The sequence below is a fragment of the Phyllobates terribilis genome, unplaced genomic scaffold (genome assembly GCF_046119375.1).
Source record: "Phyllobates terribilis strain yellow unplaced genomic scaffold, ASM4611937v1 Scaffold_11__3_contigs__length_659146591, whole genome shotgun sequence".
Taxonomy (NCBI): domain Eukaryota; kingdom Metazoa; phylum Chordata; class Amphibia; order Anura; family Dendrobatidae; genus Phyllobates; species Phyllobates terribilis.
The window spans coordinates 144,418,490-144,432,585 of record NW_027362771.1 but is presented as its reverse complement, the minus strand read 5'-3'; the positions used below and the strand labels follow the sequence as shown (position 1 = coordinate 144,432,585).

The 14,096-nt window shown below is 38.8% G+C and overlaps 1 protein-coding gene across 5 annotated transcripts in view; it reads left to right on the top strand.

The window, feature by feature from the left end:
- Positions 1–12,018, top strand: part of ATP2B1 (ATPase plasma membrane Ca2+ transporting 1) — a 179,190-nt gene extending 167,172 nt beyond the window's left edge. For 3 of the 5 annotated variants that reach the window (XM_073651644.1, XM_073651643.1, XM_073651645.1), the window contains exons 18-22: positions 931–1,142; positions 1,402–1,509; positions 1,808–1,990; positions 2,334–2,420; positions 5,904–12,018. In XM_073651644.1, the coding sequence (XP_073507745.1) occupies positions 931–1,142; positions 1,402–1,509; positions 1,808–1,990; positions 2,334–2,420; positions 5,904–6,215 (902 nt within the window). In that variant the 3' untranslated portion in view covers positions 6,216–12,018. Of the gene's footprint in view, positions 1–930; positions 1,143–1,401; positions 1,510–1,807; positions 1,991–2,333; positions 2,488–5,903 lie in introns of all 5 variants that reach the window. The other 2 variants (XM_073651647.1, XM_073651646.1) reach the window with 2 other exon arrangements.
- Positions 12,019–14,096: the final 2,078 nt, after the last annotated feature.

The following is a 14,096-nucleotide window of genomic DNA, read 5'->3' as shown; positions in this document are numbered from 1 at the left end:
TATAATCAATTAACCTGCAATGTGAAATCTAAATCTAATCAATATTTGGTGTGACCATTTCACCCTTTGCCTTCAAATCGGCATCAGTTCTTCTAGGTGCTCTTCTCACCACAGAGCTCTTATCTCAACATCATCAAATCTGCAGTTACATGAAGAGACAGGAAGATTTGGATAAGCCTACATCTGCAGAAGATCTGCGGTTAATTTTCTAAGATCTTTGGAATAAACCTCCCTGTCAAGATAGTTCAAAAACTTTGTATAATGTGTACCTAGAAGAATTGATGCTTTCATGCTGTTTGAAGACACAGGGTGATCACACCAAATACTGATTTTGCATTTAGATTTCTCTTTTGTACATTCACTTTGAGTTTTGTTAATTGATAAAAATATATATAATCATCCAGTGGCATCAGTAAAGGTATTGTTTCTGTACAATTCTAGTAGTATATGCAATCCTAAATACACATTGATAGAAAAGATTTAAGTGGGTGGAAGAGGCAAGTTGTGATTCTGGAAATGAATGCTTGGTGGTAGTGGTAAGTGTGTGATCACTGAGGGTTTCTCCATTGGTACCCTCTCCAGTCTTGAGAACAGGAGTTCAGTGTCCCGTCTGAATGGAGCAGCGGTCACTACAGCTGAATTAATATCTATGGGGATAGAGAAGAGCGCACAGCTAAAGTAACTTCAGTGTATTTTGAACATTAGTGGTGAACTTGCACTACAGCTCCATTCTTATCTTAGGGTCCCTTAGACTAGTACAGCGCTGAGATAACTCGATCCCATAGCCTTTGATTGGACGGGTACCTTGTATTCCATGAAAAGAATAAACTTGTGCTAAAATGCACGTACAGTGAGACTGCAAGTTGTGGGGTTTTTTTTTGTTTGTTTTTTTATGACTTGTTATATATATGATGCATATTTTTATTGCAGGGGAAAAACTATTTGATATTGACAGTGGGCGAAATGCTCCCCTCCACGCTCCTCCATCCCAACATTATACCATTGTGTTCAACACATTTGTTATGATGCAGCTATTTAATGAAATCAATGCAAGGAAGATTCATGGGGAAAGGAACGTGTTTGAAGGAATATTTAACAATATCATCTTCTGCAGCATTGTGTTAGGTACTTTTATCATACAGGTAAGGACATGGTTCGTTCTTGTGAATTCAGTTGCTGAAAATGATCATCCACTCTTACATGTGAATGCATGAGACCAAATAATCCAATTAACCCTTCTCTCTAGTTATTAGAAATGATTGACACTTGATCTTTCCACTAGTGACCACATAGTTAAATAATGAATGAAGGGTAGCCTTACTGTTTCTTTCCATAATGTGGGTGTCTCTGGGCTGGTAATAGTGTATGTAAATGCTGATGTTTCTTGGTCTTCTCTTGTAGATCGTTATTGTGCAGTTTGGTGGAAAGCCTTTTAGTTGTACAGAGCTGACAGTAGATCAATGGCTGTGGTCAGTTTTCCTGGGTATGGGAACATTGCTCTGGGGCCAGGTAATGTAAATGTTTGTGCACCCGCCGCTTTATTTACCTTTGTATAGTTAAGAAGAAGTGATTGCTGCACATGTATATAGTCTCTTCCTCTTTCTAGTACAGACTGTAATTTTGATATTAGAACTAGCTTGAGCTCCATGTCCAAAGCTGATCTCCACCAAAGAATTGTATATTAGAAAAACAAGAGGTGGTTCCAATTTATAATGCACCTTCAGATTGTGATTGGCTGTGTATGTGTGATGACATTTATGTAACACACAGCTCTAGTTGCTTTAATCTGATCTTTACCATTGTTTAGCTGGTGACAACAATACCAACCAGTCGTTTAAAGTTCCTCAAGGAGGCAGGTCATGGGACGCAGAAGGATGAGATACCAGAAGAGGAGCTTAATGAGGATGTGGAAGAGATTGACCACGCAGAGAGAGAGCTACGTCGTGGTCAGATCTTATGGTTTAGGGGCCTGAACAGAATCCAAACTCAGGTATGGTCATGAGTGAGGGAAGAGCTATGTAGGGAAGAACCTAAATTCTAAGGGCTTGCTGATTTGCTAGGGCTAACTGAAATGTGAGAGGGGTATGTCTGTGTGTGCGATTTCTCCCTTGTCTATATTTTCCTCAAAACGTTTGAAAGAATTTCCTTTAGTTTCACTTGATCTTCCTTTTACCTTTCTTCGATTTGCTTTTATTAGCTGCTCTATAAAGTGCCTTTTTCTCTTTTTTTTTGCTTTCTTTTTTTATTTTGATTTGTTATAGATGGGATGGTCCTTTCTCTTGTTCTCTCTCTCTCTTGCTGAGCAAGCTGTCACAATCTCTGATTCCTTGCAGATGGATGTAGTGAATGCTTTCCAAAGTGGAAGTTCCATTCAGGGGGCTTTAAGGCGGCAACCCTCCATCGCCAGCCAGCATCATGATGTAACAAATATTTCTACCCCTACACATGTAGTGTTTTCCTCCTCTACCGCTTCTACTACTGTGGGGTGTGAGTGTGTGTTCCTAAGTGCATGAAATTAACACATCCTAATTCACACCTAACGTTTCTCATTTTCTCCTCAGTAAGCTCATTGTTCAGGCTGCTCATAAAGCTTTCCCTTCACAAGGATAATACACCCCATGTGTTTAATTTAGAGGGCTATTTAACTGGTTTGATTATTAGCAAATGCAAGCTTAAAAGTATGAGATCCTGCACGTTTTTATTTTTGTTCACTTCATCAATGTATTTTTGCTTATATATGGATGTATCTGTGGAAAATGAAAACTATGTCCTAGTAAGTTTTCGAGTATATACTTAATGTTGTGTGCTTTTGGCTACTGGTTGTGTTGAGGATCTATGTTCAGTATTTGTTGCAGCAGTGTACGGTCATACATTGGTCTGTAGGAACCCTTGGGCAATTCCAAAGTTATTCTTCTGATGTCTATAAATCTTCAAGGGAAGGTTCCACTTTTGTAACCAATCACATTCTTTCTATGAATGAACAAAGTGGCTCTAAAATAGTTTTTATTTTTAAAATGGCTTACTAATTCATGTTAATAGCTCCTGTCCAGAACATTGTGTCTCCATAACAGACTACAGCTCCCTTTTGCATCTGTCCTTTTCCTGCAAATGTAACCTACCTTACGGTTATGGATGGAAGAGAGGATGGCAACATTCTCAGACTGCACAGGAACGGTCTGTAATCTTACGATGGAGAAACACATGTCTCTAGAAGATGGACACTATTTCTATAGCTGTTTTATGTTACGCTTTGACTTATTTGGATCAATAAAAATTGGCTGACCATAGCCCTTAATCATTGTGAATTGCGCAACTTCCTAATGTACTTTATTTTCATCTCTCACTATTCTCAAGGTTTCTGCTTCTTGAAAACCTTATAAGACTAAGCCTGACCTAGTCTGTCTTTCACACCGCAAAGTTTTGTACTCCAGAACAGAATAGAGATTTGTGCTGCGGCCTCCATGTATAGATGTATTCTGTGTACCAGCCTGAATGGTGTGATAGTTGGAGCACAGTAGTGTTTCCAGCCTCTGGACACAAACAGTATTCCAGGCATTTTGAAACTTGGACTAAAGCGCAAAGTAAATTTGAAAGTTGCGTGATACATAATTTTGTCTTAGATGCTTCTTAAAGAACCATTGCATAAATATATGTTTGTATGTATATATAATATATGTTTATGTAAAAGTTCCTTAAGAACTCAATTATGTGTGTTTTGTATATTATATAATGTTTCTAGATGTGCTATGTATTGTTGAAGGATTTGTCCATTAACGGAGTAAAGGCTGAGTTGGGAAAGAAACATTGCTTAGCCTTTAGAATTGAAAAACAATGTATGTGGAAAATACTTAAGTATTAAATAACACTCTCATCAGTTTTTATCCTCTTTAATATATTGCAATCATCCTATTCTATAGCACTGTGTTACAGTTGCCCATTTTGCCTTTCTACCCAGCTCTGTTTAGAAAGGAAGTCTCCTTTCCCTGCATTAGTCATTCCCCTCTTCACCTCCTGACCCAGCTGCTCCTCTCCTTTCCTCTGCCAGGGACATTTGCAGTGATCGCTCGTGCAGGGAAAATTGATGTCCTGTTTCTACATAGAGCTTAGAAGGATTCAGCGTGTTAGTTTATAATCGCCTGATATCCTAGACCTAGTGGAAAAGAGATGATTAACTGGGTAGAAGGGCAAAATGAGCAATTGTAAGTGCACAGTGCTATGTAACTTGGCTGCAATATATTGAGGATAAAAATTATAATAGGAGTGCTTCTTTAACTCTCAATACTAGTCTACAAAAAACACACGAGACCTTTCATAGTGTACATGATGTGGAAACCATAGTAGTTAACTATCAGCATTTTTTTTTTTTTTTTTTATATATATACTTCAGTTGCTCGGTTGATACTCTTTTAAGGGGTTTTCTGAAAACCCCCATCTCCAGGTGCCGCTTGTTTAAAAACATTTCTCTGCTCTACTCATCCTCTGAGTCTCCATTGTTGCTCCATGTTGTCTGCTCTGCTGATGTCCTGTTGACAGCGCTGTCCAATAACGGAGCTCGGTGGCTTTGCCCGAGTTGACAGCGTAAGCCTGACAGTCACTGAGCTCCGTAATAGAGGATGCCACCAGCAGCGCAGACAATGCCAGACACTGAGCAGCAGCAGATATGCCACTGGACCTGGAAAAGGTGAATAAGAATTTTTTTTCTATTATGCTGTAAGACACTTGTTTTCATGTTACACTTAAAAATCTCCTTTTTAATTGGTAAGAATTTGCGATGAAACAAGACTGTATGGTGGTGTGACTCGGGAAACAGGAGCATTAGTGTTTTGGAATCCATTCTTAGTCCAGAGACCATCTCCTCAATGATTTTTCTACTCTGCTCCTCAAACTGATCCCTGACAAAACTGTACTACGTTGACCATTTGAATATTTGCCACTTAATGCAAATATTTGTAACATTGAAGCTTTACCTTTTACACCTGGCACTAGCAATATTGAGCCAGACATGGCAGTGGCAGAACCCATTTTCTTTCATGGCAGATCTTACCCCATGCCTTCTGCCGTCACCCAGGGTGGCTCGTCCCAGTGACTGACAGATTTCTTTTAGAAAGTTGTCTTTCATTATGGACACACACCCTTAATGTGGAAAAAATGTAAATCCTATATTGTGCTCCTTTAGTCCTGGGGTGCTAGCATCTATATCACCTCTAGATAAAGTAGCTGTGTTTGTGTCCATTGTTGCACATCTAATGTCGTGACAGGGGTTTGTGTCTTCACGGTTCACTTTTATGTTTGCTATCTGGGGGGGACAAAAAAGAGCACCAATGTCCAGCTTTGTGTAACTGGAAATTTGGTAAAGGCAAAACCAGTATATACTCGAATATTTACACTTGTGAGGTATTTTACAGTAATTTTGTTTGCTTTCTGCATGGTTTTCTGCAGCTTCAAGCTCATTGTACCATTCAGCTTACATATGCCTGGCTTCATAGTCGGTATCCTAATTCCTGGCATGAGAATTGGTTTACCTGTTGTGCTAATGGTTTTCATATTTTTTTTCCTAAATGTATTTGTGAAAAGACATGTTATACATTTTTTGCACACGCTGAGAAATATTTTTGCAGCACCAACTTGCCTAATTGAATAGAATGGAATAGCGCTTGACTATTGCCGTACTAAAGACTTCACATACGTTACCTTCCACCAACCATCAGTCTATATTGACCAACATGTTTTTTATTCCTTTTATTTTTTTTACAGTATGTTGCAAGTCCACACTGCATTTTGCACAGTTTTAAGTTCATTGTTTAGTATTTGTGAGTTCACATAAAAACCATATCCACGCACGCGTTCCTTCCGCTTTCTAATCTATTTTTTTTTTTTTTTGTCTCTTACCTTGTGACCTTCAGATTCGAGTGGTGAATGCATTTCGTAGTTCTCTGTACGAAGGACTGGAAAAACCCGAGTCTCGAAGCTCGATCCACAATTTCATGACACACCCGGAGTTTAGAATAGAAGACTCTGAGCCTCATATTCCGCTCATCGATGACACAGATGCAGAAGATGATGCTCCCACCAAACGTCACTCTACTCCACCACCCTCTCCAAATAAAAATAACAATGCGGTTGATAGTGGAATACATCTTACAATAGAACCGAACAAGTCAGCTACCTCTTCATCCCCAGGCAGTCCACTACATAGTCTGGAGACTTCACTCTGATTGTAAGATGATTGTTAAGATTCTAGCTGATTTGCAAAGAACACTGGGTCCTTTTCACACATTGCGAACGGCAGGTGAGCGAGCCTGCCTTATGGACTTCAAATGAAGACACACTTGTATGAATGTAGATTTATTTTTTTAAAAAAATGCTTTCTGCCAGACTGAGGGTGCTTTTCTCGGGAAGGAAAGGGATGGGCTTATTGGGACGACCTCTGACTGATAAATCGTAACCCAGCAAAAGTGACCTGCAGAACATCAGTTACACTAAAGAATCATTGGCCTGGACAGTGTGTTAGTAATGCTCTAGTTTATATTGATCCTCATTATTATTATTTCTGGGGCCCTGGGATGCTCATTTGATTATTTATGTTATAAATGATACAGATCTGTTTACAAGGTTTATAGATATTTTGTTCCTGTTCATAGAAGGGAAGTTTCCTTATATATGATGATGATGATGAAGAAGAAAAAAGAAAATGTCCTTTAAACACTGCTGTATTTTCAAGAAAAAGGGGTGTTTCTATTGAAATTGTTCTAAATTAATGCCTGCAATTTACTTGTTGAAATAATGTAGATAAATTTAATAGCCAAATAGAGAAAAAAAAAATAACACTAATGCTTCAGAGAAAAGTGTGAGCCACAGTGTTATACTGAAAATCATGGCCTCTCCTTAGTTTGTTAAATGAAGAAAACGCATTTAATTCATGATGGTTTTCGATAATTTTTTTTTTTTTACATTGAAAAAAAAAATGAATTTGTTCCAAAGTAAAATGGAATTTGTGAAATGCAGGACATCAATGTGTGACGGATCTTGCTTGAAATCTTTTTTGCTATCTCCGTCAAAATATATAAAAATCAAAATACATCAAAAATTAGTCTTCTTAATTTTCTTTTTGTTTGTCTAAACATGTTAGTTTTAGAACTGTCTTGGTGAACTGTGAGTGGAACAGTGTTGATTTTCTAATAAATCTTTAGATGACCTTCATACAGCTTGAGGGGCTGTTGGCATTTTGGAAAAAAATACTACTAGGTAGTAGTAAAGTCATACATGTTTTCCTTTTTGTTTTTGAAACTTGTTTGTAAACACAATAAACATGCCCTTTTATTAAATACACGCGCAGCAATGTTTTCTTGCCAGTGTTGCCAACATTAAAGGGGTTTTTCTGGGACTTCTACATTAAATACTTTCTTTTGGGAAAGCTGATTGAAGGATTCTGGGTTTTCTGGCGAACACCTCATCCCCTTCAATTCTTATCAACTAAATCTTTTGTACATTTTGCAGTAGCTAAGCCAGGTATCTTGGTTCTGTCTCCTTTGATTGAGCTGTAGTACCTTAAGGTTGCTGCATAAAGATGCTGCAGTGTTGTTGCCCTTTAATCAGCTGATCGGCTGGAAAGCCAGAACCCGGACCCCCACTGACCTGATAGTTATGGCCTATTTTTAGGTATAAAAAGTAGCAAAGTCCCAGAAAACCCCTTTAAATGACTGTACATATTTCATTACTACACATGATTTTGAAATAGATACAGCCATTAAATGATGGCGCAAGTACATTGGAAAGGGAAGAAAAAAAAAACACTTATAAAAAAAAACAACTGTTAAAATAGTAATTGAGACGTCCTGTACCCACTTTTATTTTAACCACATAAATCACTTGTGAAGCGTTATCATTCTGGTTTCTTGTATCTTCATAGTTTATTCATCAGTATTGTTCAGGCGGATAGGGACATTGCATAGTTAGGCTAATTGGCTAATTAGGAGTTTAGGAAGTGTGGGTGACCCCTTCCATTAAAGCATTTAATAGTTTATTCTTGAAACAAATATAAACAATGAATGGCGTTTATAACCATTTAAAGAGGATCTTTCATTGGAGTTCCTCCTCCAAATATCACTGATATACTGGTTCTGAAACAGGATTTTATTTATTTTTTTCTGTGCCCCTCCATTCCATAATAATGCCGCCCACCCCCAATAATAAAGAGCACCCAATATGCATATTTACCCCTCATCCATTTGGGCGTATGCCACAGAACTTCACTGTGGGTCTTTGCTATTCCCCTTGGATACCGGTCAGACACCTCTCACCCAGCTATACCATATCTCATACTTTGCACTGACGATGGGCAGTACCCCGAAACAGTGTCTGCAAATTGAGATTTTAGTTTTGGCTATTATCTGAAGTCATGTGACGAGACTCGTTGGAGAGACGATATTGAGGATTGCTACTTCCTATAGGTGGCACTAGAGCTCTAGTTCTCTCCCTCTTTGAGGAGACAATTCTCTATCACATCGGTCAATTAAATAAAAGCTGTCATAGAGAGGGGGGAAATAAGCAAACACCCAAAGAGAAGGTCATAGCTGCAGCCTAGCTCAACATGGACTCTTGAGAACTTTGACACTCTTGTTAGTAGGAAGGGACATGACTGCAGAGCACAGAACAACAGCGGTACTAGAGCCAGAGCTGACTCTTAAAGGAAAATGCACTGAGTTTTTTTTTATCCCGTGCTCTGTCTCTCCAGCTCTTCTGCTCTTCTGTGCTCTGGCACTCAATCAGCAGGCAGGGACCAGGACTACTGCAGAGCTCTCATGAGCACATTCAGTTCTGACCTTCTCTTCAGTTGTTTCCTTTTTTTCCCTCTGACACTTCCATGTTTTGATTAGCCTGTTAAATATAGGAGAAGGAGCCCAGTTGGTTGAAAGGCAAATGTCTATTGGAGACTTTTTTTCTTTTTTCCCCCCTTCCCGGGGGGCATAGCTTTGGAATGGTGGAGCATGGAAAAAATAAAAAATAAACTATTCCAGATTCAGTGGAGCAGTGACGATTGGAGGAGGTACTCAGTTTAAATTAAACCATCCAGTAAAAGGTTCTCTTTAACTTAATAGGACAGGTTGTGGGCTTTGGATAGTGATGTTGCTTTACTGCAAAATGCGTATTAAATGTCGTTTTAAGATGTTTTGGGGTAAATAAGTGTAGATTTTCAACCACTGTTGTAGCATACCTGCTTAGAGTATGGGCCCATTTAGACTGGTCAATCGCAGCCATTAAACGACTGGCGAGCAGCTACTTTTCAGATGATTGGCTGTCGCTTACTGGCCTGTTTAGACAGACTGACCACACTTCCATGCACAATGATGAAAGCACCACTACAGCGTGTTTGTTTTTTAAATTATTGTAAAGTGCTGCGGAATATGTTGGCACTACAGTATATAAATTGATTTCACCGCTGGAGTGCTATCGCTAATGTATGTTCCCTGCCCCTAGTAATATACTTACCAGCTGCCATTTTGTGTTCTTGGTGCCAGTCCGGTCGTCTTCTGTAGGTTGTGACCTGCCTTATCGCTCCAGGGTTGTCTGGGCTGAAGGTCACTACTCAATTCAAGTCGAAGAGAGCCAGAACGAGGCTCTTATAGACTTATACTGATAGCTTGTAACCATTACCTCTGACTTCTGGTAAGTCAGAAGCTACAGTCACAAGATGGCGGCAGGGGACTGGAGCAGCACCGGGAAAAGCTGAAGACAGCAGCTGGTTAGTATATTACTAGGGGCAGGGAACTTAGATTAGTGGTACCACTCCAGTGCTGAAATAAAGAAAAAAACTGCAGTGGTGCTTTAACACGATCTTTCTGTTTGAGTAGAAAATCATGCTCAGTAGAGCAGGGACTAGCCCAGCCTCTGAAACGGACGTCACTGACACTTCGTTTCTGTAGCGACAAATGGTCTGTGGCAGCGACCGCAGCCTCTGCCCCCTGATGACATCTAGTATGAGTATCCCATCATGCACTCGGAGTTCTCAAGCGTCATCAAACAGGAAGTATGTAAAGAGAAAAAAAAGCGTAGTGAGGGAACGATAGGGACTTTTTAATCAAAGTATATTAGAAAACCGATTAGATCACATTAGACATTTAGGATTAAAATAAATGTTTGTTTCAGACCACCCCTTTTAAATGTATTTTATTGGGATTTTATGCGATATACCAACAAAGTATTTTAACGGAATTTATACATGGTTTTCTAATTATTTTAAAAATATAAATTTGAAAATTATGTGTGTTTGTATTCAGCCCCCTGTAGACTGATGCCACTAAATAAAATCCTAAGTGACCAATTGCCCCCAGAAGTATTAGTAAATTGAGACCACTTGTGTGTAAATTATTCTCAGCAGCATGAAAACCAAGGGACACACCAGACAGTTCAGGGATAACGTTGTATAGAAGAGTAGGGTAAAGTTATATAAAAAACAATAGTCCAAGCACTAAACATCTCACGCAGCGCTGTTCAATCCATCATGCAAAATTGGAAGGCGTATGGCACAACTGCAAACCTACCAACACATGACCGTCCACCTAAATGGACATCCAAAGCAAGGGAAACACTAACCAGAGAAACAGCCAAGAAGGCCCATGGTCACTGGAGAAGATGAAGTGGGAGAATCTGTCCACAGGATAACTATTAGTCATATATTCCACAAATCTGGCTTTTATGGAACATTGGTAAAATAAAAAGCCATTTTTGAAAGCAATCCATATGATGTCCCAATTGCAGTTTGCAAAAAGCCATGTAGAAGAAATCGCTAGCATGTGGAAGACTGTTCTCTTGTCAGATGAGACCAAGGTAGAACTTTTTAGGCAAAATGTTGTTTGTGGTGGAAAACTAACACTGCGCATCACCCTGAAAACACCATCCCCACCATCAAACATGGGGGTGGCAGCATCATGCTATGGGCAAGCGTTTGTTCAGCAGGGATAGGTAAACTGGTCAGAGTTGATGGGAAAATGGATAGAGCTAAATACAGGGCAATCCTGGAGGAAAACCAATGTGCACATGTTGAGTATTTGGTCAGTGTTTTACCTCCGTATTTGTAAGCCAAAACCAGGAGTGGAACAATCAGTGGAAAAGTATAATAGAAACACGTCACCACTTCTGCATTTTTTATCTACTCCTGGTTTTTGCTTACAAAAACTGATGTAAAATACTAATCAAACCCTCAACATGTGCACGTGGCCTTAGAGGCTGCAAAAGACTTGAGACTGGGGCATAGGTTCATCTCACAGCAGGACAACAACCCTAAACATACTGCCAGAGCTGCAATGAAATGGTTTAGATCAAAACATATTAATTTGTGTGAATGTCAGTCCAGACCTAAATCCCTAAATCGGTGGCAAGACTTGAAATTGCTGTTCAGATGACTCCATCCAATCTCACTGAGTAATTGCAGTGAAAGGTTTGACTCAGAGGGGCTGAATACAAATGCATGTTGTAATTTTCAGATTCATATTTTTTAAATATTTAGAAAACCATGTATCATTTCCTTTACACTTCACAAATACTTCCTACTTTTGTGTAGGTATATCACATAAAATCCATATAAAAAGAAAAACATTTAAGTTTGTGGGTGTAACGTGAAAAATTGTGAAAGTTCATGGGGTATGAATACATTTTGAAGTAACTGTAATTGATGAACTGAGAAATGTTATAATTATAGGATGCTCACAATTCAGATCAGATACTTTTATCTTTGTCATTCTTGTAAAAATATATAATTTTATTTTTTTATCCTTTATGCAACCAATCCGCATATGTCTGCTGTGGTATGAATATACCCTTTACGATTCTTTCACCAAGTTTTTTTGTTTCTTTTTTTTTTTTTTTTTTCTACAAGCTGTTTTGGGTTACCTTTCATTTAGATCGGATTTTATTTCCTATGCAGAAGTGTATAAAAAAAAAAAAACACATGAAAAAAAAAGTATACTGCAATTTGTGTCCTTCAAGTATCCATAAATATTCACCAAAAGTGTGGAAAAATGACACACAACTCACTGTATTGCAAAATATATCTGGTATTTAGCACACATCTAGCTGCAGCATATTTTGTGTAAAAACAAAACCTAATTTATTGTGTTAAAGGGGTTGTCCAGACTTATGATGATCACCTCTTACCAGCATTGGTCATCAATATCACATTGGTGTGGCACCCCCACCAATCAGCCAGCTGTAAACTGTGGCCCAGTCCCGTTCACTGTGTAGTGGCTATCTCTGACAACTGCATCTCCTCTATTTACTGAAATAGGAGTATTCATTTCAGTTCTGTAGGGGACAGGATGTAAAACTACTGATTTGTGGGAATGCTTGGCATGTGCTCCCCACCAATCTGATATTGATAATTAGTGTTGAGGAAATACTTCAATAGTCCTCAGATTCACCATATTTTCTCAGGAAAGATGATTTTTAATGAATTAAAAGTACTCTAAAACCTCCCTGAAAAACGTGTATGACCATTTCTTTTCCTCAAAAACAAATGTTCACTACTGTACTGTCACACGCACTCAGTTAGGCCTCCTTCACAGTGTTTCTGGTACGTCTGGTTTTTATTTTTTTCCATGGATACCACATGTTCCTATTATAACCTATGGGGCTGCTCACATGACCCTGTTTTTACGCAGTCCGTGTAAACCACATGGAGACAGGTCTGTTTTTTTTTTTTCCAGCAGCCCTGATCACAAGGGCCAATAGAAGTCTATGAATCCGTGTAAAAATGTGCTGTACGTGTTTAACATTACAAAGTATAGGAGAAGCTTTGTAATTTCTTTTTCTTTAGCCATACTGGAAAAACACTGATGGCACACTGATCCAAAATACTGATGACACCGGTACTGTTTTTTTCCCAGTACTGGTGTTATACGGACTTGGGAAGGGGTCCTTAAGTTACCGTACTTCTTCTTTTTTTTTTTTTCTTTTTTTTTTCAAAGATCACTGCAAAAATTTTTTGGTATTACTGATATACCATCTTTTCAGTTAGCCCTTAAAAGGTATCAACCACTGAGGACTCTCAAATCTAAATATTTTTGGTATTACTGTGATTTTTTGGAAAATCAAGCAAATGAGGTCTTACAGATTCTTCAGTGTTTTATGGCCTTCTCTACCTATCGCTATGCCTAATCTGTGACATCCTCTATCTATCCACATTCACCATAAAATATATAAAAGCAGAAGCAGGAAATGCTGCATCCAAGTTATGATAGTACAGCACAGCCTTCCATGAGGGAATGTGATTTGGCAGATGCAAGGCATTATCAGGAAGCCTGCCTGAGGTCATTTAATCCTTTTCTGGCTAATGCAGTTTTTTACTGTGTAAAATATTGATGGTCAGTTTAAGCAGATCTGTTTTGAATTTTTTTCGTTGTTGCAACGTACATTTCCATTCAAGGCGTAGTGGCTGCCACTGCGTCCTGCAGAACAGCTCTTATACATGTTTACGTCTGGCTGCCCAGGAGCTGTGTTCAACCTAACCATCTCATCGATATGATGTGACCAGACAATCTCTTTAATTTGGGTGGATGCCTAAAGGTCCATATTTTCCTTTCAATTGGGTCATCAGAAAGCTAAAAGATGACGGAAGGAGCTGAGAATGAGCCTTTATTAGTCACTTACTACTAATCAGAAATGTCCTTGGTAGAGAAAAACTGAGGCTGTATACTCTACCCGTTACATGAATGCTGCTGTACAGGCAGTGTACGAACTGCAGACACGCAGAGGAGATTTGGAAACTGTCTTAGTTATTATCCAAAGCAACGAAGACTGTATTCCTGGGTTGTCGGTCCCTGTTGAGCCATACTGTATTACTGTATATGCTGTATTACTCAGAACCTATAACTTTGAGGCATCAGACATCATGGTTGCAGGTGTATAAATTCCCGCCTGCAACTATGATTTGTTTTCCTAAGACTGGAGTCACACAGTCGTATAAAAAAATCGCTTTGATTTTAAGCCCCAAGAGTTTTCAGAGTAAAATCCATGTTATTGCATGTGTAATGCAAGTGCAATCAGATTATGCTTTTTTTTTTTTTTCTTCTTCCCACTCACATGCATGGCGTATGCAATGC